Source organism: Macaca mulatta, chromosome 15 (genome assembly GCF_049350105.2).
Source record: "Macaca mulatta isolate MMU2019108-1 chromosome 15, T2T-MMU8v2.0, whole genome shotgun sequence".
Lineage (NCBI taxonomy): Eukaryota > Metazoa > Chordata > Mammalia > Primates > Cercopithecidae > Macaca > Macaca mulatta.
Genome location: NC_133420.1, coordinates 102,979,705 through 103,006,887, shown reverse-complemented (window position 1 = coordinate 103,006,887; position 27,183 = coordinate 102,979,705). Strand labels below are relative to the sequence as shown.

Sequence of the window (27,183 nt, the reverse complement as noted above, 5' to 3'; positions counted from 1 at the left end):
AGGCTTGGATACTGCTCAATGTTATGCCATTTGAAGCTATGTAAAGAGATCACTCACCTGCAACAAAAATGTAAAACAAATAGATATTTGGAGAGGTGGGTGAGGTAACTCTTTGCCATAAACGTATTTGCAAAAACGTAAGCATCCTGAGAAAGTGGAAGCAGAGCACATACATTAGGACCAGTACTTGATAAGGACAAGAGGGATGGGAAACAGGCTGTGGAGTTCCTTTCGGCAGCCTGAACATTAACCCCTGCTTAGGAAAGGGTGCATCTGTCTTCATCATGCCTCTCTCTCCTCCCCTCCTCCAGTCACCTCCTGAAGGCAGAGCTGCTGCAATCTGCCTGGCCCATGTGGTGGCAAGTTACCCAGTCAGGAGACACTGGCCAGCAGTTTATCTCTTTCTTCCACATCCCTCCCATAACACAAGATGTACTGTGTTGCTGTATTTTCCCATGACTCCTATATCTCACTCACACTTGCCCCTTACAATAAGATTTTCCCAAATATGGCTGGCTTGTCCCCAACAGTTGTGGCTCACATCTGCCATTTAGACAGCCCTGTGCCTGAGTCTGTAGCGCAACAGCTGTGGGGCTGGGTGTGAGCCTGTCCTCCTAGCTATGCTAAGCATGCTGTAATGACACAATAAACTGGCAGCTTGGACCTTTGCCTGCTGAGCCATTTTGGCCTGCCTTAGTGGCTCCCTGAACTGTATCAGGGTGTCACATGGCAGAAGAGCTTTGCCCGGGGAGCTGGGTAATCTGTATTTTAAATACATGTTACAGGTGATTCTAAAGTACACTTCTGGCGCAGGATTCAAGAAGGAACTGATTTATTCTACCAATGGGAACAGAGAAGAGAGAAAGGAAACGGCATCAACCAGACATTGCAGGTGCAGGGCATTGTTATGCAAGATATTTAAAAACGGTTTTCTGCAGGAAAAAAAAACTGATGAAGATTAATTTTTGAATAAGGACATATGCAAAGACTTAAGGACTGTCTGCTATGGAATAAAAGGCAGCCAGTCTAGTGGTGGACAAGAGCAACTTGAGGAGGGAAAACCCCAAACAGAACAAAACAAAGAGGGTCTAGAATATACTAAAACAATCTTTGCAACTACAGTCCTTACATCAACATTTTCTTAGGAAAAATCAGACTAATACCAGAATTCACATTTCGGCTTTGATGGTTTGCTGTATAAACAGTTTTCATCATTAAAGGAAGGTCCAGTTATTATTTTGTTTCTTTCACAAAGTCCCTGATTGAATCGCCTCCTCCTTCCAGCATGTTTATTTATTTACATACACAGAGAGACACAAGTACAGATACACATATATCCTATTACTGGCATCTCACGTTCACTTAAAGATGATGAAAGCCATTTCAATCACAATCTCAGGGGATGCCACTTCCCTTACCTCCCCTGTCACGTTGGACATACCCACAATAGACCCAATACAGAAGAAAACAAAAATTCTTAAAAGTTCATACTGACTTACCTACTGAGGCAATGTACCAGACTACATGCTCTTTACATGCCTTCCAATTCTAAAAATCTATAAGCAATCACAACTGCACACACAACGGATGCTCTACAGTTTTTGTAAATGATGCAGTACGTGCCCAGGCGTGGCAGCAGATAGTCTTTCAGGCTTCAGGAGTCCAAACCTCTGTCAATACCAGGATTACTATCCACACTGTTAGTTTCTTAATGTGAAGGATTTTTTATTTTTTATTTTATTTATTTTTTTTGAGATGGAGTCTCGCTCTGCCGTTCAGGCTGGAGTGCAGTGGCCGGATCTCAGCTCACTGCAAGCTCCGCCTCCCGGGTTCACGCCATTCTCCTGCCTCAGCCTCCCGAGTAGCTGGGACTACAGGCGCCCGCCACCATGCCCGGCTAGTTTTTTGTATTTTTTAGTAGAGATGGGGTTTCACCGTGTTAGTCAGGATGGTCTCGATCTCCTGACCTCGTGATCCGCCCGTCTCGGCCTCCCAAAGTGCTGGGATTACAGGCTTGAGCCACCGCGCCCGGCCAATGTGAAGGATATCTTAAAATTGATGTATAACACATTACAGACTGCAAGAAAATATTTCCACATTATATCTGATAAAGGACTTGTATCTAGAATATATATAAAAGACTCATAACTCAATGGTAAGAAAACAACCCAATTCTTAAAATGGGCAACACATCTGAACAGACATTTCACCAATGAAGATATAGGATTGGCTGATAAACACATGAAAAGATGTTCAGTCGGCCAGGCATGGTGGCTCACGCCTGTAAGCCCAGCACTTTGGGAGGCTGAGGTGGACGGATCACCAGGTCAGTAGATGGAGACCATCCTGGCCAATATGGTGAAAACCCGTTTCTATGAAAAATACAAAAGTTAGCTGGGTATGGTGGTGTGTGCCTGTACTCCCAGCTACTTGGGAGGCTGAGGCAGGAGAATCACTTGAACCAGGGAGGCAGAGGTTGCATTGAGCTGAAATGGCATCACTGCACTCCAGCCTGGGTGACAGAGCAAGACTCCATCTCAAAAAAAAAAAAAAAAAAGAAAAGATGCTTAGTCAACATTATGAGTCATTAGAAATATACAAATTCGGCCAGGCGTGATGGCTCACACCTGTAATTCCAGCACTTTGGTAGGTTGAGGTGGGCGGATCACGAGGAGTTCGACACTAGCCTGGCCAACATAGTGAACTCCCGTCTCTACTAAAAATACAAAGATTAGCTGGGCATGGTGGTGTGTGCCTGTAATCCCAGCTACTCGAGAGTCTGAGGCAGGAGAATCGCTTGACCCAGGGAGGCAGAGGTTGTGGTGAGCCAAGATCCTGCCACTGCACTCCAGCCTGGGCAACAGAGTGAGACTCCATCTCAAAAAAAAAAAAAGAAATATACAAATTAAAACCACAGTGAGACTTCACACACACTAGAATGACAATAATGAAAATGCACTGACAATTACAAGTGTTGGTGAGGATCTGGAGCCGCCTCAGTGTGGAGTCCTCACAAAGCTCTAGGACTGTAAAAGGGTGCAGACATTACCACAAGTTTGGTAGTTCCTTAAAAACTAAATATGAATTTACCACACAATCCAGCAATCTAATCTCCCCGTTAGGTATATATATCCAAGAAAAATAAAAACATATGTCCACACAAAGGCTTTGCATGCAAATATTCACAACAGTATCATTCATAATAGCCCAAAGTGGAAACAATCCAAATTTGAAGGGGTAAACAAAATTAATATGTCCATACAATGGAATACTATTCAGAAAAAAAAATGATGAACTATCGGTGCATGTTTTAACATGGCTCTACTTCAGAAATGTCATGTAAGGTGAATGGAGCTAGACTCAAAGACTACATATTTTATGAGCTCATTTATATGAAAGGTTCATAAGAGGCAATTTTATGGACACACAAAGATTAAGTTGCTTGGGGCTGGGGAGTGGGAATGGGGAGTGGCTACAAATGAGCATGAGGGATCATTTTGGGATGATGGAAATGTTCTAAAACTGGATTGTGATGATAAATGCACAATGCTTGTATATTTACCAAACTATTAAATTATACACTTCAAGTTGGTGAGTCTCATGCATGTAAATTATGCCTCAATAAAGCATTTTAAAAATATAGAGACAATTATCACTATGAAAAAAGCTTTCATACAATTTAACTGACTTTACAGCACAATGAAGGCTGGTATTTTTATCAGTAATTCCCAACCATTTCCAGGCCAAGAATCCCTTTATAACAGCAAAAAAAATCACAGCCCCACGATAGTTAAATTGAACCTTAAGCATAAATTGAAGAAACACATAATTTCAGGAATACTGGGATAATTTTAATTGAATTTGGACTTAACTAATCACATCTACTACATACAAAATAGTATATAAATAGCAAGATATAGTAATCCGTCTACCAACAATGTTAAGTGCAGATATAGGTTCACCAGCTCCTCCATACAGGTGGGGTCTCACTCAAGGGACAGTGATCCCTGAGTTGAAACTCCTTCTAAAGTTTCTATCTCCTTAATGCAGCAGTGAACCAAGAAAAGCAAAATTGCTGCTTTAAGTTCAATTCCATGATGTTTTTACTCATCTCTGCAATTAGTTTACAGCTGGGAAGAACATGATTTATTTTTCGGACTAGAAGCATGTCCCATGTGTGGGCAAAATTTACTTGACAAGTGGATCATAGAAAAAGAGGATGCTGTATGACTGGAAAAATATACAAAGGTCGACTGGTTAAATGCTGGTCCAAACATACTATGGAGCTGTTTTGTGGATTCCTGATTTGTCTCTAATCTATCCCTTAGGGCCCCTTTCAGTTGTACCTGCTTGTGGAACCACACAGCTACAATGTAAACTTTGTATCAAATGTTAATGACCCTGCAGAGACAGCCTGGCTCCTCACTGCGGCTTGCTTCCTCTGGGATTTTCAATTACTGTAGGATGTCCTCTCACATTTACGGACAGTAGTATAGCATCATTAAGCATTTCCAGCATTACCAGTTGAGGATTTCCCACACATAAATCAATTAACAGAATCTGAAATATACTATTTCCATGGCCAAGAAAGGGATTCCAAAGTTGTTTCCAAATTATTTATGAAACACTTGTTTGTTTCAGTAAGTCTTGTTTTTGTCACTGTCCACTGGCAGCCACTCACACTGCACCTGCCTTGTGTCAGCTGGCAGCCACAAGTGTTGCAGAGACGAGAAACATAGGAGAAACTTATTTTTAAACAATGTGTAACTGTTCAGTTGCATTTCTAAATAGTAAGCTCAGAATGTTTTTGGGAGAAGTATATAATATACTATTCTCCCTGTGTTTCCAGATTACTCATTATATGTTTTTCCAGAGTCACAATTGGACCTATTGCTTTAAATTTAGAGTACTTTGCCAGAAAACATATTGAGTACCGTATACTGTTTGGAAGTGTAAATAACATAGTTTTAAAAATCATTTTATTTTGTTTCCTGACTTTGCGGACATGTTGTAATATCCTCTGCTAATAGATGTCAGTTTTGTCCTGTTCTAGACCATCTTTTCTAACCTCAGCTGGTCACGGCAATTTCCCCAGAGCCAGTTCATTTCCTGTTTCAGTTATTTAGGTCATTGTTCCCATGTTATGATTTTTCTTCATAATGACAAAATAAATAAATAACTCTTACAGATTAAAGAAAAAATATAGGCCAGGTGCAATGGCTCACACCTGTAATCCCAGCACTTTGGAAGGCTGAGCTGGGCGGATCACTTGCAGTCAGAAGTTCGAGACCAGCCTGGCCAACATGGTGAAACCCCGTCTCTACTAAAAATACAAAAATTAGCCGGGCATGGTGGCACACACCTGTGATCCTAGCTACTCTGAAGGCTGAGGCAGAAGAATCGCTTGAACCTGGGAGGCGGAGGTTTCAGTGAGCTGAGATTGTGTCACTGCACTCCAGCCTGGGTGACAGAGTGAGACTCCAACTCAAAAAAAAAAAAAAGAAAAAAAGAAAAAGAAAAAGAATTTGTCACAAATAAATTTGTAACTATATTAAACAATTACATAAAAATAAAAAGTGGAATACATAAGGTGATATTGAATTATGCTAAAATGTATTTGTAATTTAAAATGCAAATTTAGAATTTGAATAAAAGTTCAGTGTAATGGAATATGTTTTTCTAATTCACTTTCCATTTTTAGTTCAATTTTGTAATTTTAAAATATCAATTTTTTTATCACTTGTTTTACTCAAGTTCCTTGGTGTGTGTGTGATATCAATTACAGTTAGCAATAGTTACAGTTTTGACAAAGAAACAATGGACAGTTTATAAAGTTGTTACTGTCAATTTTTTTCTAAAGCTTGCTACTGCACTCACACACTTATGGGTGGTATTATTTAAGAGTCTATAACTCAACAAGTATTAAAAACTGTGAATAGCAAGCCTGACCTTCCTGTATAAATGTTTTCATTGGAGAGGTTTGCTTCTCCTCTTTCAGTGCAATAGGAATTCTATCTCCAGGTTTCTTTCTTTTACTTCCATCCAAGAGTTTCAACTTTACCTGATTCCTACACCCACAAAACCCCCTAGGATGATTTGAAAGGAATGTCTCAACCAAAAAGTATCAAGAAATGTTTATAAACATCATGAAGAGAGTACCTACTCTGTTTTTTACATATTTAATACAATAACTTTACACTGTAGAAATTACAGCCCTCATTTTTCAAAGAAAGGCACACACAACATAACTTAATGAAGGTAAAGAAATGAGCCCAGGGTCACAGCGGTGAGATTCAGATCATTCTGCCTCAGAATGGTTTTATCTACTACTCTTGCTTAAGTCAAGATTTATGTTGTTTCATTTTAAGGCATGGATTTCACAACAATACATTACTAATTTATTTTTAAAAGTGTTACTACTTTTTAATCGAGGTAAAACTGACATACAACTAAATAAACACTTTTTATTTTTTTCCTTGAGACGGAGTCTCGCTCTGTCGCCAGGCTGAAGTGCAGTAGTGCGATCGTGGCTCCCTGCAACCTCCGCCTCCTGGGTTCAAGCAATCCTCTTGCCTCAGCCTCCTGAGTAACTGGGACTACAGGCACGTGCCACCATGCCCAGCTAATTTTTATATTTTTAATAGAGATGGGGTTTCACCATGTTGGCCAGGAAGGTCTAGATCTCTTGACCTCGTGATCTGCCCGCCTTGGCCTCCCAAAGTGCTGGGATTACAGGCCTGAGTCACCGTGCCCAGCCAAAATAAACACATTTTAAGTGCTGAATTTTATATTTCTGTACCTGTGTAGCCACCACCTGGATCAAGATACAGATGATTCCAGCATTCCAGAAGTTTCCCCTTATACGCATTCCCAATCAATATCACTTCCCCAAAGACAACCACTATTCTGATGTCTATCACCGTAAGTTACTTAAAACGATTTCTGAACTTTGCATAAAGGGGCCCATAAAGTATATAATATCTTGTGTCTGGATTCTTTTGCTCAAGGTATCTTTAAAAAAACTGTATTTTAAAAAATGTTAGTTACAACTTATGTTGAATTCAAAGACATTTGATTTACTTTAAAAATGAAAAAAAGTGGCCGGGCGCGGTGGCTCAAGCCTGTAATCCCAGCACTTTGGGAGGCCGAGACGGGCGGATCACGAGGTCAGGAGATCGAGACCATCCTGGCTAACACGGTGAAACCCCGTCTCTACTACAAAAATACAAAAAAACTAGCCGGGCGAGGTGGCGGGCGCCTGTAGTCCCAGCTACTCGGGAGGCTGAGGCAGGAGAATGGCGTGAACCCGGGAGGCGGAGCTTGCAGTGAGCTGAGATCCGGCCACTGCACTCCAGCCTGGGCCACAGAGCGAGACTCCCTCTCAAAAAAAAAAAAAAAAAAAAAAAGAAAAAAAGTGACTGGGCGTGGTGGCTCATACCTGTAATCTCAGCACTTTGGGAGGCTGAGGCAGGCAGATCACCTAAGGTCAAGAGTTTGAGGCCAGTCTGGCCAACATTGCAAAACCCTGTCTCTACTAAAAAACACAAAAATTAGCTGGGCATGGTGGCGGGCGCCTGTAATCCCAGCTACTCGGGAGGCTGAGGGCGGAGAATCTCTTGAACCTGGGAGGCAGAGATTTCAGTGAGCCGAGATCACACCACTGCACTCCAGCCTGGGTGACAGAGTGAGACTCCGTCTCAAAAAATAAAAAAGTTCCTTTAAAATATTTAAATGATTTACATATAAATGTTTAATATTAAAATTTAATCCGTATACTTCAAATTAACATTGCTAGAGGTTACAGAACTGTCTAAACCAAGTTTTGATGAAATATTGTACCACTTACTTCTGAGCACTTAGGTCCTATTTGTGTTTTCACAACCTATATATATATATATAAAAATTATATATATATATATATATATATATATTTTTTTTTTTTTTTTGAGACGGAGTCTTGCTCTGTCGCCCAGGCTGGAGTGCAGTGGTGCGATCTCGGCTCACTGCAACCTTTGCTTATTGGGTTCAAGCGATTCTCCTGCCTCAGCCTCCCGAGTAGCTGGGATTGCAGGCACCTGCTGCCACGCCTGACTAGTTTTTGTATTTTTAGTAGACATGGGGTTTCACCATGTTGGGCAAGTTGGTCTCAAACTCCTGACCTCAGATAATCTGCCTGCATTGGCCTCCCAAAGTGCTGGGATTACAGGCATGAGCCAACTCACCCAGCCTCCACTTTCTTTAATGTCTTGATAAGATTTTATATTTTTGTTGACAGAGTTCTTGAATATTTTTTGATGTATTCCCAGGTAATATTTTCTGATGTCACTGAAACGTTATCTACGTCTGCACTTTTTTTATGCTGAAATATTTTTAAGTAAATTAGTATTACATCCTTAAGTATTTCAGTATGGTTTTCTAAAATAACATTCCACTTAAATTATTCCCTAATATCATCTATTATCAAAAGTGAAATAGCCAATAAACACAAAAAGGGGCTCAAGCTTATTTGTAATTAGAAATACAAATTATTAAGACAAAAAAGTCTGATACCAAGTGTTAGAAAGGATGCAGAGCACTGAAATTCTAATCCATTGCTACGAACAAGGGGATAAACTCTGGAGAAGTTTTGTTTTACATAGTAAAAATGAAGATGCATAGACCCGATTCCCTCTACCACTGCTAGATATATATCTAACAGAAATGCACAAGAGACACATATAACAATGTTCATGCTAGTATGTTGTAACAGGAAAATTTTGAGATAACTCAAATGTCTCTCAACATGAGAAAAAACAAACTATGGGCCAGATGCAGAGGCTCATGCTTGTAATCCCAGCACTTTGGGAGGCCAAGGCAGATGGATCACTTAAGGCCAGGAATTCAAGACCACCTGGCCAACATGGTGAAACCTTGTGCAAAATTAGCCAGGCATGGTGGTGCAGGCCTGCAGTCCCTGCTACTTGGGAGGCTAAGGCAGGAGAATCTCTTGAACCTGGGAGGTGGAGGCTGCAGTGAGTCGAGATCATGCCACTGCATTCTACCTGGGAAACAGAGCGAGATTCCGTCTCAAAAAAAAGAAAAAAAAAGTAAAATAAAAAATAAAATATATGGACTGGTGTGGTGGCTCACGCCTGTAATCCCAGCACTTTGGGAGGCCAAGGCAGGTGGATCACCTGAGGTCAGGAGTTCAAGACCAGCCTGGCCAACATGGTGAAACTCTGTCTCTACTAGAATACAAAAATCAGCTGGGCATGGTGGTGGGGACCTGTAATTCCAGCTACTTGGGAGGCTGAGGCAGGAGAATCGCTTGAACCCAGGAGGTGGAGGTTGTAGTGAGCCAAGATCACGCCATTGCACTTCAGCCTGTGCGACAAGAGCAAAACTCTTATCTCAAAAAAAAAACTTAATAAATAAAATTTTTAAAAATAAAAAATATATAATAAAAAATTAAAAGACAGAAAAGAATTAAAAAAAAAAACAGACCAAGCTAATTTATATTGTTTAGGAGTACAAACATGGATAGTAAAAAAATTAAGACAATAATGATCAAAATTCAGAAGAATAGTACCAACTTTGGGAAGAAAGATGAACCTTTGCTGAGGGAGAGGCTTGCTGGGGTATCCTGATGCTGGCAGTTTCCTCACCCAGGTGTGTACATGCATGAACTTTCCTCTATAATTACTTATTATAAAAAATGCATAAATTTATTATAAAGTGTATAAATTATATGCACTTTTTCTATACATACATTTCACCAGAGAAAAAAGATTCAAATGTGATGAGATATATAAAAATACAAAGAAGAGGGCCAGGCGTGGTGGCTCGCGCCTGTAATCCCAGCACTTTGGGAGGCCGAGGCGGGCGGATCACAAGGTCAGGAGATCGAGACCATCCTGGCTAACACGGTGAAACCCCGTCTCTACTAAAAATATAAAAAATTAGCCGGGTGTGGTGGCGGGCGCCTGTAGTCCCAGCTACTCGGGGGGCTGAGGCAGGAGAATGGCGTGAGCCCGGGAGGCAGAGCTTGCAGTGAACTGAGATCGCGCCATTACACATCAGCCTGGGCAACAGTGAGACTCCGTCTCAAAAAAAAAAAAAAAAAAAAATTACAAAGAGGAGTTGCTATATGCTTGTTAAACATTATTTTGAAAAAACTGCTTTTGCTTTGTAACACTTAAACATAAGTGACGGCTTTTGCTATGAGTCATTTATTTGAGATCATTTATCAAAAGGCACTTACTGAGGACCAATTTTTGAGGCAATATAATGTCATCTTATTTTTACATGAGCTAGTTCTTATACAACCATCAATTCTGAATCTTGTTTAGTTTGGTATTAAGTAATATACACAATTTACATTGTTCCTGTATGAAATTTGTCTATTTTTCCATAGCTTTTTCTGATTTCCTCATTAGGATTTCACAGTATCTTTTGGAAAATAATCAAAGCCAAAGGTGGTCAGAATTTCACATTCTTAAATTTACTTTTTTTTTTTTTTTTTTGAGACAGAGTCTCGCTCTGTCACCCAGGCTGGAGTGTAGCCCGTCTTGGCCTCCCAAAGTGCTAGGATTACAGGCGTGAGCCACTGTGCCCGGCCAACTTTTAATACAGTGATATTAATTCATTTGAAGGTCTCCTCCTGTGTCTTCTAAATCAATATCAAAATCTAAATCATCATCACTTTCTTCATTTCTTCTGCAGCTTCTTCTATGGTTGGAACTTAGATTATTTTCAGTATGTTCTATTTTTTCTGTTTCTTTATTCAACCTAAAGATGAAAGAAAAAGTTTCTATTTATTTCTCAGGCTTTCATTATTTAACCATGTAGATTGAAAAGACTTTTACCACTACATTTCTTGATTAACAAGAACCTAATGAAGTAAGTATAAAGAAAAAGATCCAACCAGGAGCGGTGGCTCACGCCTGTAATCCCAGCACTTTGGGAGGCTGAGGCAGGCGGATCACCCGAGGTCAGAGGGTCGAAACCGCCTGGCCAACGTGGCGAAACCCTATCTCTACTAAAAATACAAAATTAGCTGGGCGTGGTGGTACAAGCCTGTAATCCCAAGTACTTGGGAGGCTGAGGCAGGAGAATCACTTGAACTTGGGAGGCGGAGGTTGCAGTGAGCCGAGATCGTGCCATTGCACTCCAGCCTGGACAACAACAGCGAAACTCTGTCTCAAAAAAAAAAAAAAAAAAAAAAAAATTCCTTGAACACTAACTCGAGATCCAACCAATTATAACACTATTGTCACTAAAGTAGGCTCAAAAAAATTAATACATGATATCTATTAAAAGAAAAGTTACATAACGCGTAATTCTTTTGTAGTGAATAAGAATTTCACCAATAAATATTTTGCTTTCTTTAAAATACAAAGTTTCACTTTTATTGTAATGATAGAAAAATAATTTTAAAAGTCTATGTAAGTTTGACATGCAACTTAAGTCTAAGAGTTATGGATCATCTCTTAAAAGACATTCATGTATCAATCACTAAGAGTAAACGTCAAACATAAAAGGAAACACTCACGGAATAACAATGTCTTCTTTCTTTCCACATTTTGCGCAAACTTCAAGTTCACAGGCACAGGGTCTACACATTATGTGATAAGAATCCTTCACTGTCTTTTGTAAACATTTAACACTAAAATAAAAAACAAAATGTTAATTTATTTATATTTATTTCAGACTTATTTGGTAAAATAAGAGGATGTGTCTAAATGTATAGTTAAAAAGCCTAACAAGACTGGGCGTGGTGGCTCACGCCTGTAATCCCAGCACTTTGGGAGGTCGAGGCAGGCAGATCATGAGGTCAGGAGTTTGAGACCAGCCTGGCCAACATGGCGAAACCCCATCTCTACTAAAAATACAAAAAATTAGCTGGGCGTGGTGGCTCATGCCTATAATCCCAGCTACTCAGGAGGCTGAGGCAGGAGAATTGCTTGAACCCTGGAGGTGGAGGTTGAAGGAGTCGAGTTTGCACCACTGCACTCCAACCTGGGTGACAGAGTGAGACACTGTTTCAGAAAAAAAAAAAAAAAAAACAACAGCAGCCTAACAATCAAAACTCCTAGATTTCAATTTCAGGTGTTTATCTTATGTCACTCTAAATTAATTATATCGCATTTCTAGATAACAGTTTACAGCTGCAGAATAAAACTGCTGGATTTTTTTTAAGTGTCATTAAAAATGTGGTAAAACAAGATCAATATATAAAACTCAACTGTATTTCTATACACTACCAATAAACAATCTATAAAAGAATAAAGGAATAAATTCAATAAAAGAAGTGCAAGACCAATACACTGAAAATTACAAAACATCACTGAAAGAAACTAAAGACCTAACTATATGGAAAGACATCCCATATTTTATATGAAAAGACTTAATATTGTAGGCCAGGAGCAGTGCTCAGGCCTGTAATCCCACCAGTTTGGGAGGCCGAGGTGGGCGGATCACCTGAGATCAGGAGTTCAAGACCAGCCTGGCCAACATGGTGAAACCCCATCTCTACTAAAAATACAAAACTTAGGTGGGTGTGGTGGCATGCCTGGGAGATGGGCCACTGCACTTCAGCCTGGGCAACAGAGTGAGACTCCATCTCAAAAAAAAAAAAAAAAAAGAGAGACTTAATATTGAGAATATTGAGAAGATAGCAATACTCCCCAAACTGATCTACAGATAAATTCCAGCTGGCTTTTTTGCAGAAATTGACAAGCTAATCCTAAAGTTCATACAGAAATTCTAGGGACCCAGAATAGGCAAAACAATCTTGAAAAGGAACAATAAAATGGAAAGATTCACATGTATTGATTTCAAAACACACTACAAACCTACAGTAACCCAGACTGTGCAGTACTGACATAATAGATGTATATAGGTGTGCTCTTGCCATTGCCTCATCCATGAAACATACCCTTTTGTAGAAGTAAAATTGCCTTGCTGAGAAAATTTATGTCCGAGTGCTATTTCTTTTGTGGCACTGAAAACTTATTTCTAACAAATGACAAAGCAAGACTCTGTCTCAAAAAACAAAGAATAATGTGAAAATTTTAGTATTAACTCTATGCATATAAACCCAATAACTCTGTAGAAATGGCCAAAGTTTTGCGAAGAAAGAATATCAAAACTCACTGAAGAAGAAATAGATAAATACTCCTCTATTTATTAAAGAAAAATTTAATCATAACTCTAAAAAAACTCTATTTTTTTTTTTGGAAAACTCCAGGCCCAAAAGACTTTACTGATAAATTCTATCAAATATTTAAGAAATAATAGTGATCATACACAAATCCTTAAAACAAATAGGAATAAATATTTTTCAACTCATTTGATAAGGCTCTAACATCAAGACAAAAAAAGCAAACAAGAAAACGACAGATGAGTATTTCTAATGAACAAAGATGGAAAAATCCATGACAAAATGTTAGCAAATCAAATCCAGCAATACATAAAAATCTTGCCACACACTTGCTCACTCTCTCGCATGCTTTCTCTCTTTATATATATATATGTATATGCACCAAGTGGATTTATCCTGGGAGTACAAGGCTGATTCAATATATTCAAAGGCAATAAATATAATTCACTAAAGCAATGTTCTAAGAAAAACCATAAGATGATGTTAATAGATGTGAAAAAAGCTCTATAAAAATGTAACATCCGTTTATAATAACAACTCTCAGTAAACTATGAACTGAAGGAAACATTCTCAACCTAAAAACAGATAACTACAAAGAACCTACAGCTAATTTCATACTTAATGATGAAAGACTGAATACCTTCCCCATAAGATCAGAAACAGGGCAAGAATATCTGCTCTCACCACTCCTTTTCAGCATCATATTGGAGGTCCCAGGCAGTGCAATAGCAGCCAAAAAAAAAAAAAGAAAGGTCATAGAGATTGGAAAGAAGAAACAAGTGTCTTTATTTAGAAGAAAAAATCATTGTCTATATAGAAAACACCAATGAATCTATTTTTTAAAAGGTACTGGACATAAACAGTGAGTTTAATAAAATCACAATATATAGGGTCAGTAAACAAACATAAACTGTATTTTTATGTTTCTAGCAATCACTAATTACTTTTTATAAGAAAAAGCAAAGAAATTATAACAGCCAAAAGAGTTATGAAAATGAAAAATGAGGTTGGAGAATTCTCACTACGTGATTTCAAAACTTATCACAAGGTGGTGATCAAGGCAGTATAGTACTGGTGAAAGGAGAGACACACAGATCAATGGAATAAAGACCAGAAATAGACCCACATACATATATGACCAACTGATTTTCAAGTTAGTAGAAAGGTAACTGAATAGAGAAAAGACAGTCTTTTCAACAAACGATGCTGGAAAAACTGACTATCCCTAAAATTAACAAGAAATAGAACATAAATTCAAATATAAAATCAAGAATTATACAACTTCTAGAAGAAAACATAGGAAGAACTATTTGTGACCCTCAGCTAGGCAAAGATATCTTATCTAGAACAACAAAACCATGATCTAGAAAGAATGATTTGTTAGATGGACCCTCATCAGAATAAAAAATGTCTCGTCTTCAAAACACACTCTTAAAAGAATGAAAAAAACAAGCCAGAGGTTGGCACAACTTATTAAGTATTTTGAAACATCTTAAAAAACATTTATAAATTCTCCAATCACTACTGGGTATTTTCTCTTATAAGATTCATGGTGAAAAAAATCAAAATATTTCACCCCAAAATATGCTTCTTTGGCACATTTTGAGATGGCTGTTTAGAGGGCCTGCAAACACAGCCAGCAAAGCTGTCTTTTGTGAGGATGATTTGCATCTGCAGAGGAAATAAAATGAAGTAAACAACAGATATAAACAGGCTTCCTCTGAAGCCCGCCCTTGTCTGGATCTAGGAAAGATCAACTCAGCTCTAAAACTTTACAGGTCTGACAGAAACATTTACCAGAGGCCCTGTGAGGCTACTACCTCTGAAGTTTCATCTGCAGCACAAGACTGCCTTTGCCCAGGTTTCTCCTCTCCCCCACTCATAACTGTCTTTCCACAATATCCTGCTTTGCCAAAATCTGAGCCCCCTAATCTTTCTGTAATCTCAAGGTGATACAAAAGTGTTAACCACCTTGCCTCTGCGTTTTTTTTTTTATACTCATGACTCCTGTGCACATGTATGTACACAATAAAATTTGTATGCCCTTTTCCCTTGTTAATTTATGTATTATGTTTGTTTTATAGATTTAAATTACCAAACCTTCAGGGGAAAAATTCAAACCTCCCTACAATGGTAAGGAGAAATTTTAAATTCGCCTAAATATAAATTTTTCCAAATTTCCCTCAAAAATGGCTATATTGTATTTTATGAGTTCATTGCTAAGAAAACTTCAGAAAGGTCAAAATAATGATAGTTTTGCCTTCTTTTCATTTCTTTATGCAATACACATGTTAAAAGAAAAAATTCAGCAGAATTACATTTAAAGGAGTTTAATTGAGCAATATATGATTCACGAATCAGGCAGCCCCCAGAATCACAGCAGATTCAGAGAGACTCCAGGCATGCCTCATGGTCAGAACAAATTTATAGACAAAAAAAGTAAAGTGCAGTACAGAAATAGGAAGGGAGGTACAGAAACAGCTGGGATTGGTTACAGGTTAGTATTTGCCTTATTTGAACACAGTTTGAACATTCAGCAGTGTATGAATGGTTGAAGTATGGCTGCTGGGATTGGCCAAGACTCAGCTATTGTTACAGGTGTCTACTCCTAAGTTAGGCTTTCAATCTTGTCTACCTATTAAATTAGGTTGCAGTTCATGCACAATGACTCAAATATAGATATAGGGAGTCCTTATCAGGCTATCTTTAGTTCACTTTAACAAACACAATTCCCAGAAACAATCATTCAAACAAATCACTCAAACAATTCTGGCCATAAATATACCACAACTAATCATTTTAGTGGAAACTATGGTCAAATAAAAACACAGGTCACCATTGTTTACATGTTTCTTGATAAAGGAGACAATACACTTCTTAAAAATATTACTATTGGGTGGGCACAGTGGTTCATGCCTGTAATCCCAGCACCTTGGGAGGACCAGGCAGGAGAATTGCTTGAGCCCAGGAATTAGAGAACAGCCTTGGCAACATAGAGAGACCCCATCTATACAAAACACAAAAATTAGCCAGGGTGGGCGTGCACACCACCTACCAGAGTGTAGGAGTTCCAGCTACTCAGAGGCTAAGGTGGGAGGATCACTTTAGCACTGGCAATAAACACCAGTTTGGGAAACTGGAGACCTTGATTCTAGCCCACCCTTGACATGTCCTTGTCATGCTGAGAGACAAGACTAGCTGGATTTCCTAGGCCAACTAAGAATCTCTAAGCCTAGCTGGGCCAACTAAGAATCTCTAAGCCTAGCTGGGATGGGGCTTGCAGCTTAGCTCACATCCAACCAATCAGGTAGTAAAGAGAGCTCACTAAAATGCTAATTAGGCAAAAGCAGGAGGTAAAGAAATAGCCAATCATCTATCACCTGAGAGCACAGTGGGAGGGACGATGATCAGGATATAAATCCAGGCATTCTAGCCGGCAAGGGCTACCCTCTTTGGGTCCCCTCCCTTTGTATGGGAGCTCTGTTTTCACTCTATTAAATCTTGCAACTGCACTCTCTTCTGGTCTGTGTTTCTTAGGGCTTGAGCTGAGCTTTTGCTTGTTGTCCACCACTGCTGTTTGCCGCTGTCGCAGACCTGCCACTGACTTCCATCCCTCTGGATCCGGCAAAGCATCCGCTGTGCTCCTGATCCAGGGAGGCGCCCACTGCCACTCCCGATTGGGCTAAAGGCTTGCCATTGTTCCTGCATGGCTAAGTGCCTGGATTTGTCCTAATTGAGCTGAACACTAGTCACCGGGTTCCATGGTTCTTTTCCATGACCCACAGCTTCTAATAGAGCTATAACACTCACTGTATGGCCCAAGATTCCATTCGTTGGAATCTGTGAGGCCAAGAACCCCAGGTCAGAGAACACAAGGCTTGCCACCCCATCTTGGAAGTGGCCCGCCACCATCTTGGGAGCTCTGGGAGCAAGGATCCCCCCAGTAACAATGTAATCTCTGAAAGTCACTTTAAGTTCTCTGAGTCTCATTTTTTATAATGGGTACTAAAAGTCCTGGCAGCTTAGCATGAACAAAACAGTAGCATCAAATTATACTAGTAATCACTGTATCATCCCTTCCACAACCCCAGTTAAAAAACAAAAAACCCTTAAGATTTTTTTAAGATACTGTTGTCATAGTAACACAACTTTTTTTTTTTTGAGATGAAGTTTCACTTTTGTCCCCCATGCTGGAGTGCAATGGTGAGATCTCGGCTCACTGCAACCTCTACTTCCCGGGTTCAAGCGATTCTCATGCCTCAGCCTCCTGAGCAGCTGGGATTATAGCCACGCACCACTACACCCAGCTAATTTTTGTATTTGTAGTAGAGACAGGGTTTCACCATGTTGGCCAGGCTGGTCTCGAACTCCTGACCTCAAGTGATCCGCCTGCCTTGGCCTCCCAAAGTGCTAGGATTACAAGCCTGAGCCACTGCGCCCGGCCAGTAACACAACTTTTTATATTGTATGATTAAACATATCAACATCTGGAAAATCTGTTTGAAGGAAGTAAAATTTATCCTCTACCTTCTTAGGGTTTCCCTTTGGGACTGACATAAAATAGATTATTACTTGCTAGAAATAAAAGACTTTACGTGATTACAACTCTTCTGGCACTGCCTTCATTTCCTGGTTATTACACTTTAACCTTTAACATAATTCAGTTCCTGCTGTACTCTCATGTATGTGATGACGAGGTACTTTCGTAAACAGTGAGCCACAGTACTCCACCCTTGGTGTACAAAACAGAAACACAACATTGCTGAAGTTACATAAAGTCTTATTTGCCTGCAATGGCTCTAAGTAATCTGTACTCAACATAGCAAGATCATAAAACTTTACTATGGGATTACATGATATGCTACTTAGAGAATGCTTTTAAGGAAACAATATCCCCAAATTCTAAGTACCTCGAGTATAAGAAGTTATTACACAATTCACTTCCTTGTGTCCCTAGATTACAAGTTTGAAAGTAAATGAAGAGGTATACAAAGTATACTGCCTTGTCTTAATGTAGTAGACAAGTAGATTACAATACTTCTAAGTTTTATTTTTTGAGACAGGGTCTCACTCTGTCGCCCAGGCTGGAGTACAGTAGTACAATCACAGCTCATTGAAGCCTCAACTTCCCAGTCTTGAGCAAACCTCACACCTTGGCCTCCAGAATAGCTGGAACTATAGGAGCAGTCACCACGTCCAGCTATTTTTTTCTATTTTTTTGTAGTGACAGGGTCTCACTATGTTGCCCAAGTTGGTCTAGCACTTTTGGGCTCAAGGCATCCTCTAGCCTTGGCCTCCCAAAGTACTGGGTTTACAGCCAATAATTCATAATGGGTACAAAATATTTACCTCTGACCAAGTGTAGTTTAGGAAAAATAAAAAATAAAAATTATTCAATACTTTAGGGCAGCCAATTTTAAATCAAAGCATGAACTGGAGTCTTCGTGAAATGGAGCGGCATTGATGGAACTAATAAAAGCTCTCTACTGCTTTCACCTTTAAAGACAGTCAGACCATGGTTGTGGGCAACAGTAAAGCCACAGTTTACGGTTATTTTATACTATAATGTGATACAAAGAACTATCAATGACTAAAACCCCACTCTAGGACATTTTAATACTCTTGGAATGTGGTGACACAAATTTTTTTTTTTTCTGGAGGCAGAGTCTTGCTTTGTTGCCCAGGCTGGAGTGCAGTGACACAATCTCAGCTCACCATAACCTCCACCTCCCAGGTTCAAGCGATTCTCCTGCCTCAGCCTCCTGAGTAGCTGGGACTACAGGCACATGCCACCATGCCCGGCTAATTTTTGTATTTTTAGTAGAGATGGGGTTTCACTATGTTGACCAGACTGGTCTTGAGCTTCTGACCTCGTGATCTGCCCGCCTCGGCCTCCCAAAGTGCTGGGATTACAGGCGTGAGCCACTGCACCTGGCCGTGGTGACACAATTTTCGAATCACTAATTAACCTTCAGAGCCTCAGCCTATTATAAGAAATGCTGGAGGCCAGGCGTGGTGACTCACACCTGTAATCCCAGCACTTTGGGAGCCCGAGGCGGGCGGATCACCCGAGGTCAGGAGTTTGAGACCAGCCTGACCAACATGGAGAAACTCCATCTCTACTGAAAATACACAAATAGCCGGGCGTGGTGGTACATGCCTGTAATCCCAGCTACTTGGGAGGCTGAGGCAGGAGAATCACTGGATCCTGGGAGGCAGAAGTTGTGGTGAGGCGAGATTGCGCCACCGCACTCCAGCTTGGGCAACAAGAGAAAAATTCCGTCTGAAAAAAAAAAAATGCTGAAACTGAAAAACGGCCGATGTGTATTGCCACACTGGTAAACATGAAGGAACAGATAGATATGTAGAATATGGCCGGGTGCGGTGGCTTGCGCCTGTATCCCAGCACTTTGTGGCAGATCACTTGAGGTCAGGAGTTCGAGACTAGCCTGGCCAACATGATGAAACCCCATCTCTACTACAAACACAAAAATTAGCCAGGCATGGTGGCAGGCGCCTGAAATTCCAGCTACTCGGGAGGCTGAGGCAGAGGTTGCAGTCAGCCGAGATCACACCACTGCCCTCCAGCCTGGGTGACAGAGAGAGACTCTGTCTCAAAAAACAAAAACAAACAGAAAAGACCTATAAAATGTAACTGTTTACTTTTGTTTGACAAAAGAAAAATAATAACCCAGTTTTTAAAACCTAGAAATCCAGACCCTAAGCCAACTTTCCTAGTTTTCTTTTCATTTCATGTATATTCAAAATAGACCAAAACCTCCTTTTGATAGGCAACTTTGATTACTGTTCATGGATCACCAAAAGTTATGCAATGAGAAAAAAAAAAAGTAACAAGAGCAAATGAATGAAGAAATGATAATTTATGTGGAACCAAAAAACAGGACATATGAAGACTGCCCGGGATTATTTGTATTGTCTATGAAAGTCAAAGGGATTCTTGTTGATTTTCCCTCCATTCCCTGGTCGCTCCTCACAGGGTTTCCTATAAACATTATTCATTCCACTCTTCTACCTTTAAGTCTTTTCTAGACCTGTTTCTCTTGGTTTCACTTTATTCTTCTGTAGTCTTACCTTGTGTCCTCTGCATCTCTTTCTCCTTTTACTCACACCTAGCACTTTTTGCAACCTGCCGAGTTATCTGTGGAGTCTCTCTCTCTAAACAGATGGTAAATTCCTGGGTGTCACGATTCATTTGCTGTCTTCTTTTGACATACAACACAGTGTCTTGTATATTGAGGATGGCATTTAAAATAATTGTAAATTGAACCGTTTCCTATCTGTCATCTTTAACAATTTTGTTTTTGCTCAGAAATTAAGAGCTCTGTTTGGAATAGTATTCCCCAATATAACCATGGACTCTTCCTAGAGACAATTTTGTTCTTAATACAACTAGTGAATTATAGTAAATTATCTTTCACATCCAGTCCAGATTCTTGGTTCTTGTGGGTTACAGCAGACCTGGTTACACGAGACAAGGTGTTCTGACAGGTATTATCTTCATTCTATAAAGGAAAACTCTACTTAGTTAGGGAACTGACATTAAAATAAAAGCCAGCAATAAGATTATGAAACTTTAAAAAATCTAGATGCTCGTTTTGAATATACTAGCTGTGTACAGGGTAAGACACCTAAGTTTTCTAAGGCCACCTCCTTATCTGTTCTTGTTACCTCTACAGGGTTGTTATTAGAATCCAACATAGGTGAGAGGTTTGAAAATGTTAAATTTGGCCAGGTGGCTCATGCCTGTAATCCCAGCACTTTGGGAGGCCGAGGCAGGCGGATCATCTGAGGTTGGGAGTTCGAGACCAGCTTGACCAACAGGAGAATCTCTGTCTCTACTAAAAATACAAAATTAGCTGGGCATGGTGGTGCATGCCTGTAATCCCAGCTACTCGGGAGGCTGAGGCAGGAGAATCATTTGAACCTGGGAGGCAGAGGTTGCGGTGAGCCGAAATCGTGCCATTGCACTCCAGCCTGGGCAACAAGAGTGAAACTCTGTCCCAAAAAAGAAAAAAAAAAAAAAGAAGAAGAAAATGTTAAATTTAAAATAAATATCTTATTTGTCCACTCTGAACTCAAATTCCGGGGTTAAAATATATAATATATATGAAGTGGCAGCCACTGGCTTTTGGCCCCTTAAATTTTTGTTAAAAATAATTGACAAGAGGTGGATTGACTCATAGGAGAAAAGGCTATAAATTTACTTAATGTGCATACACAGGAACTTTCAGAATGAAGATCCAACTTCTCAATAGTTACAGAAACTTTATACCATCTTGAGGTTACAGAAAGAATGGGGGCTTAGATTCTGGTAAAACTGAGCAGGGAAGAGGTTTGGCCATCAAAGGTGGCCTGGTTATGTAGAGGAGCCTCCCTCAGAGAGACTTTTAAAGGTGTCCTGCTCTCAATCTCTCCTGGATCTGGGGAAAGAAAGAGAAAGGGGAGGGGGCATGACTGTATTAATGGAGATTCTATACAGATACAAATTTTCCCCACTTAAGACAGATTTGCAAGGCCACTTCTTTCAGGATGGTGAAGTGGCAGCCATTTCAAAATACGTCAAATAAATACATTTTGAGGGTAAAATATTTTAATTACTGGCCAGGCATGGTGGCTCACGCCTGTAATCCCAGCACTTTGGGAGGCCGAGGCGGGCAGATCATCTGAGGTCAAGAGTTCGAGACCAGCCTGACCAACATGTAGAAACCTCTTCTCTACTAAAAATACAAAATTAGCCAGGCGTGTTGGCACATGCCTACAATCCCAGCTACCTGGGAGGCTGAGGCGGGAGAATGGCTTGAACCCGGGAGGCAGAGGGTGCGGTGAGCAGAGATCATGCCATTGCACTCCAGACCGGGCAACAAGAGTGAAACTCTGTCTCAAAAAAAAAAAATATATATATATACACACACACACACACACACACATACACACACATACACACACACACACATATATTTTAATTACCTTCAATGACCTCCTTAGACAGGCCAGCTTGAAGTATTTGGGATCTTTTCCTTTCCTTTTACCCTATTTCCCCAAACCACACCAGCTTCCTGAACATTCTCTGAAGAATTCCAGCAATAATACTCAAAATTCCCAATAAAATATGATTTCTAGTTTTAAGGGATTTCGTAAGGGTTCTGGTTTCAACCTTTTACACTTAAAATTCCACTGGAAGGATACATCATTCAGACCTTAAATAGTACCGAAGCTACTTCTACATTCCAATTCTTACCAATAACTATTTTATTGATCTAAGACATATTCTCTGCAGTGCCATTCCTAATCCTTATTTGTGGAAGTGATGCTGTATCATGACTCATGGTGGGAAAAACATACACAACTGCGTGGGTTTTCTCAGTTATTTATAGTAGATCTTTACCATGTTTATGAGGAATGAGGAGGAAGGAGAGAGAAAAGACCTGAACTACTATTGAAGTATTTACTACCTTTTAATTGTGCTTGGATTCTGGAAAATGGCATTTGTTTTTTGACTATCTTCATCTTAATAACCTCTGCCATCACAAACTTACCTGATTTTTTAAATAAACTACACATAGGTACACACACATCTAAAGAGAGGAACAGGCTAACAATGAAGGTTTAATCATTTAATATATCTTTCTCCTGTTGTATTTCAGAACTAATTTTCCTTCCTAATTTATTATGTTCTTTGCAGCAGTAAGTAATCAGTTTTTCACTGGGTAATATGATATTTAATAATTACTTATTTCAATGACATTGATTGAGATTTCACCTGGAGTTTGGTACAAAATTTAACTCAATGCTTAAAAATACAAATTCTTCTCTCTTAGCCAATAAATCTTTAAAATGTAATGAATACAACTGATATGAACTTCATCTTCTATTTCCACTTAGTCTGATACCCTAAGTTAATAACAAAAATAATGGGTGAAATTTGGGGCAGGATGTGAAGGGGCTTGATAATCTATCAACTGGATAAACAATCACATTGCTAGGTTAGTTTAAGTGGTAAACATAAAACTACAGAAAGTCAGTCTTGGCCGGTGCTGTAGCTCATGACTATAATCCCAGCACTTTGGGAGGCCAAGGTGGGCAAAGGTCAGGAGTTCGAGACCAGCCTGGCCAACATGGTGAAAACCTGTCTCTACTTAAAAAAAAAAAAAGTCAGTCTTCAGGGAATAAACACACAAACTAAACACTCAATTTTAACCAAGACCTTTTACATTCTATAGTGTTTCTCCTTGTCATATGTTCTATCATGAAGGCACTCAACTTTGTTCATTTCTCTTTAGTTATTTCTTTTTAGAAAATATCACCAACTCAAAGACTTCTCTGGCTATGACCCTAGTATAGACTAAGAATCCCTTATCTAAAATATTTCGGATGAGAAGTGTTCAGACGTGTTTTTTCCCCCCCAGGTTTTGGAATATTTGCTAATACTAATAGTTAAGCATCCCAAATCCAAAAATCTGAAGTCTGAAATGCTCCTATTAGCATATCCTTCGAGCATTATGTTGGCACTCAAAAAGTTTCAGATTTTAGGACATTTTGGATTGGAATTTGGGACGTTCAAACTGTATTATAAAATATAAAGTTTTTGTGGGCCGGGTGCAGTGGCTCACACCTGTAATTCCAGCACTTTGGGAGGCCGAGGCGGGCAGATCACCTAAGGTCGGGAGTTCGAGACCAGCCTGACCAACATGGAGAAACTCCGTCTCTACTAAAAATACAAAATTAGCTGGGCATGGTGGCCCATGCCTGTAATCCTACCTAGTCCAGAGGCTGAGGCAGGAGAATCTGGGAGGTGGAGGTTGTGGCGAGCCAAGATAGCGCCATTACACTCCAGCCTGGGCAACAAGAGCCAAATTCCGTCTCAAAAAAAAAGAAAAAAAGAAAAAAAGAAAAGCTTTTGTGTTCGCCTTCCTATTACCAATTGTGATACCCAATGCTTATTAGCATGTAAACAGTTGTTTTATTAGAAGATTCTACAATAAGGCATATAATATTTAGATATCCTGAAATAAACATATTCTTTAAAGAAGAAAAAACATGCAAAAATCCTTTCATAGTAATGCATTAAAAAAATCCATTTACTTTTCATTGACTACAAATTTATTTATTTGTAAAATAAATGGATTTGTATCCATTTATTTTTCTTTTTCGTTGACTACAAACATATCAAAATGGAGGCAAGTCAAAGTGTTTAAAACATATGGACTGTAAAAATTAGCCATTTAAATCATGGATCTCCATTCAGATGCCACAAATTCAGATTATGGAGATCAAGGACTCCGTTTGTACTGATCACTGCATGTAGCATACATTATTCCTCAGGTACCTCCTAGTGAGTGGTATGCTCAGCTTCTAAGCACTGAGAACAAGTACAGCTTGGATGGTTGCAGATGGAATCTACTGATAAATTAAATTTGGCCTAAAGCTGCCTGGGTACATATTTTAAGTTTGGCCTAAAGGTTTCTCTCCATATACTGAACTGTAAAATAACTTGATGTGTAAACTGTAACCTACTACTGTAACAGTAACCAAGTCTCGGCCAACCAGTCAGCCAACTTTTCAAAGTAGGTTCAAATAAGGCAAATGCCAAGCTGTAACCAATCCAGCTGTTTATGTACTTCAGTTTTCTGTAAGGTCATTTTCCTTTTTCTGTCCAAAAACGTTATTGAAGTACAGGGAAGCCCTGGGAGTTGTTCTGAAACTACTCTGGTTCTGGGGGCTGCCTGATTCTTCAATCATTCTTTGTGCAATTAAATTCTGTTAAATCTAATTTGTCTAAAGTTTTTTTTTTTTTTTTAAACATAACCTATCTAAATTGTGATTACAACTAGTTTAAGGAGACTCTGATTTCCTTGAGTGCTTGCTCAATGAACAAATATAAGTAATGAATGCCAATTGATAGATACATACAATAATACAAGGCCAAGAACTGAGTGCAAGAAACTATCACGAATTTAACCATAAACTGGCCAATGTATCTCTCTGTTCACTAATTTATTTTCATTGAAAAATGAGGACAGTGATACTCTATTAAGCAACATTTTAGGGGTACAGAAATTCTTCCCTTTAAAAATAGAGGCTAAAAACAGGAAAGGGGTTGGTTAATAAAATACTATCTCTAATGTCTTGGTTTGGCTAATTTAGTTATAAGAAAGCTAGGGAGCAAGCACATGGTTAGGAAGGCAGCCTTACTGTGGCATAACTATCAGAGGTGTGTGAACCAGAGCAACTCCATCTTGAATAGGAGCTGGATAGAATGAGGCTGAGACCTACTGGGCTGCATTCCCAGATGGTTATTAAGGCATTCTAAGTCACAGAATAAGACAGGAGATTAGCACAAAGTAGAGGTCATAAAGACCTTGCTGATAAAACAGGCTGCAGTAAAGAAGCTGGCTAAAACCCACCAAAACCAAGATGGCCACTAGAATGTCCTCTGGTTATCCTCACTGCTACACTCCCACTAGCACCATTACAGTTTACGAACGCCATGGCAATGTCGAGAAGCTACCCTACATGGTCTAAAAAGGAGAGACATGAATAATCCACCCCTTGTTTAGCATATCAAGAAATAACCATAAAAATGGGCAACCAGCAGCCCTCGGCGCTGCTCTGTCTATGGAGTAGCCATTCTTTTATTCTTCTACTTTCTTAATAAACTTGCTTTCACTAGATCCAAGAACCCTTTCTTGGGGTCTGGATTGGGACCCCTGTCCTGTAACATAACCTGTTTGGCAACATTTCAGTCCTCCATCTCATTTTCTCCCAAACAGCAACACCTTTTTCCCTACGGTCTAGAGGACCCCCTCCCCCTGACCAACCAATCCCCCCAGCCAACTCTCACATTATAGTAGACATGTAAAAGCAGAACTTCTCTGGTGACAAAGCTCTCTCAGCCTCCTGCTGCTGGAGTCCCACCCATCACCACTGGAGCTCATGACTCAACTTATGTAAAATATGCTTTTTTTTTTTTGAGCTGGGGTCTTGCTCTGTTACCCAGGCCAGAGTGCAGTGATGTGATCACAGCTCACTGCAGCCTTGACTGCCCAGGCTCAAGTGATCTTTCAGCCTCAGTGTCCTGCCTCAGCCTCTCCAGCAGCTAGGACCACAGGTGCGCGTCAGCATGCCTGGCTAATTTTTAAAATTATTTGTAGAGATGAGGTCTCGCTATGTTGCCCAGCCTAGTCTCAAACTCCTAGAATCAAGTGATCCTCCTGCCTTAGCTTCTCAAAGTGCTGGGATTACAGGTGTGAGCGACTGTGCCTGCCTCCCTCCCCCACTTTTTTTTAAACCACTGGTTTAGTCAACTCTGAACCCACAGAGGTATTTGAGTAGAGGTGAGATGAGATGCAAAAGAGAGAGGAGAATTCACTTATTCAATGCAATGGAGTATGAATACGTAAGGGGTACACTTGGGCCATCAGCGGGAATAAAAGTTGAGAGGCAATAAATCTGGAGGGGTTAAATACCTGGATGTGAGGGCCAGAAGAGTGACTCTGTTCAATTAAAATATTCAATGAAAAGGAAAGTTTTTTAAGGAATAAAGCATCCTCATGACATGAAACTCTCAGGCTAGACATCTCTAGAGTAATGCTGGTTCCAAGGCTGGTTATATTAGCTCTTTCCTCCTTCACTTGAAATATTTTTATGATAAAATCTACTTTCAATGAATATTTATCACACAGCAAGTAAGGTCTGGGCTCCCTTCTCCCCATTTAGGGCAGTTCCGTTTTAGCCTGTTGTATTTATGGGACTCCTGGATAAGTGTTTTATTAAAGAATTTGACAGCTGAAAAGTTTAAAAACCACTGAACTAAGATACAGGATGTTTTAGTGCCTTGGTTTTGTGGGTATCTATCTATTCGGTACAGAGCAAGGCTTCTCAACCAAGACACTCTTGACATGTTGAACTGGATATTTCTTTATTGTGGTGGGCTGTCCTGTCAACTGTGGGATGTTTAGCAGCATACCTGGTCTCTTTACACTATGTGTCAGTAGCACCCTTCCTGGGGGACAAACTCCATC

General features: G+C 39.7%; 1 protein-coding gene across 3 annotated transcripts in view; it reads right to left on the bottom strand.

The window, feature by feature from the left end:
• Positions 1 to 2,527: 2,527 nt before the first annotated feature.
• The window catches only part of C15H9orf85 (chromosome 15 C9orf85 homolog), a 64,642-nt gene continuing 39,986 nt past the window's right edge, over positions 2,528 to 27,183 (bottom strand). Inside the window, exons 3-4 of one of the 3 annotated variants that reach the window (XM_077965120.1) lie at positions 11,531 to 11,644; positions 2,528 to 2,877 (exon numbers count right to left, since the gene is read on the bottom strand). In XM_077965120.1, the coding sequence (XP_077821246.1) occupies positions 2,622 to 2,877; positions 11,531 to 11,644 (370 nt within the window). In that variant the 3' untranslated portion in view covers positions 2,528 to 2,621. 3 annotated transcript variants of the gene reach the window in all.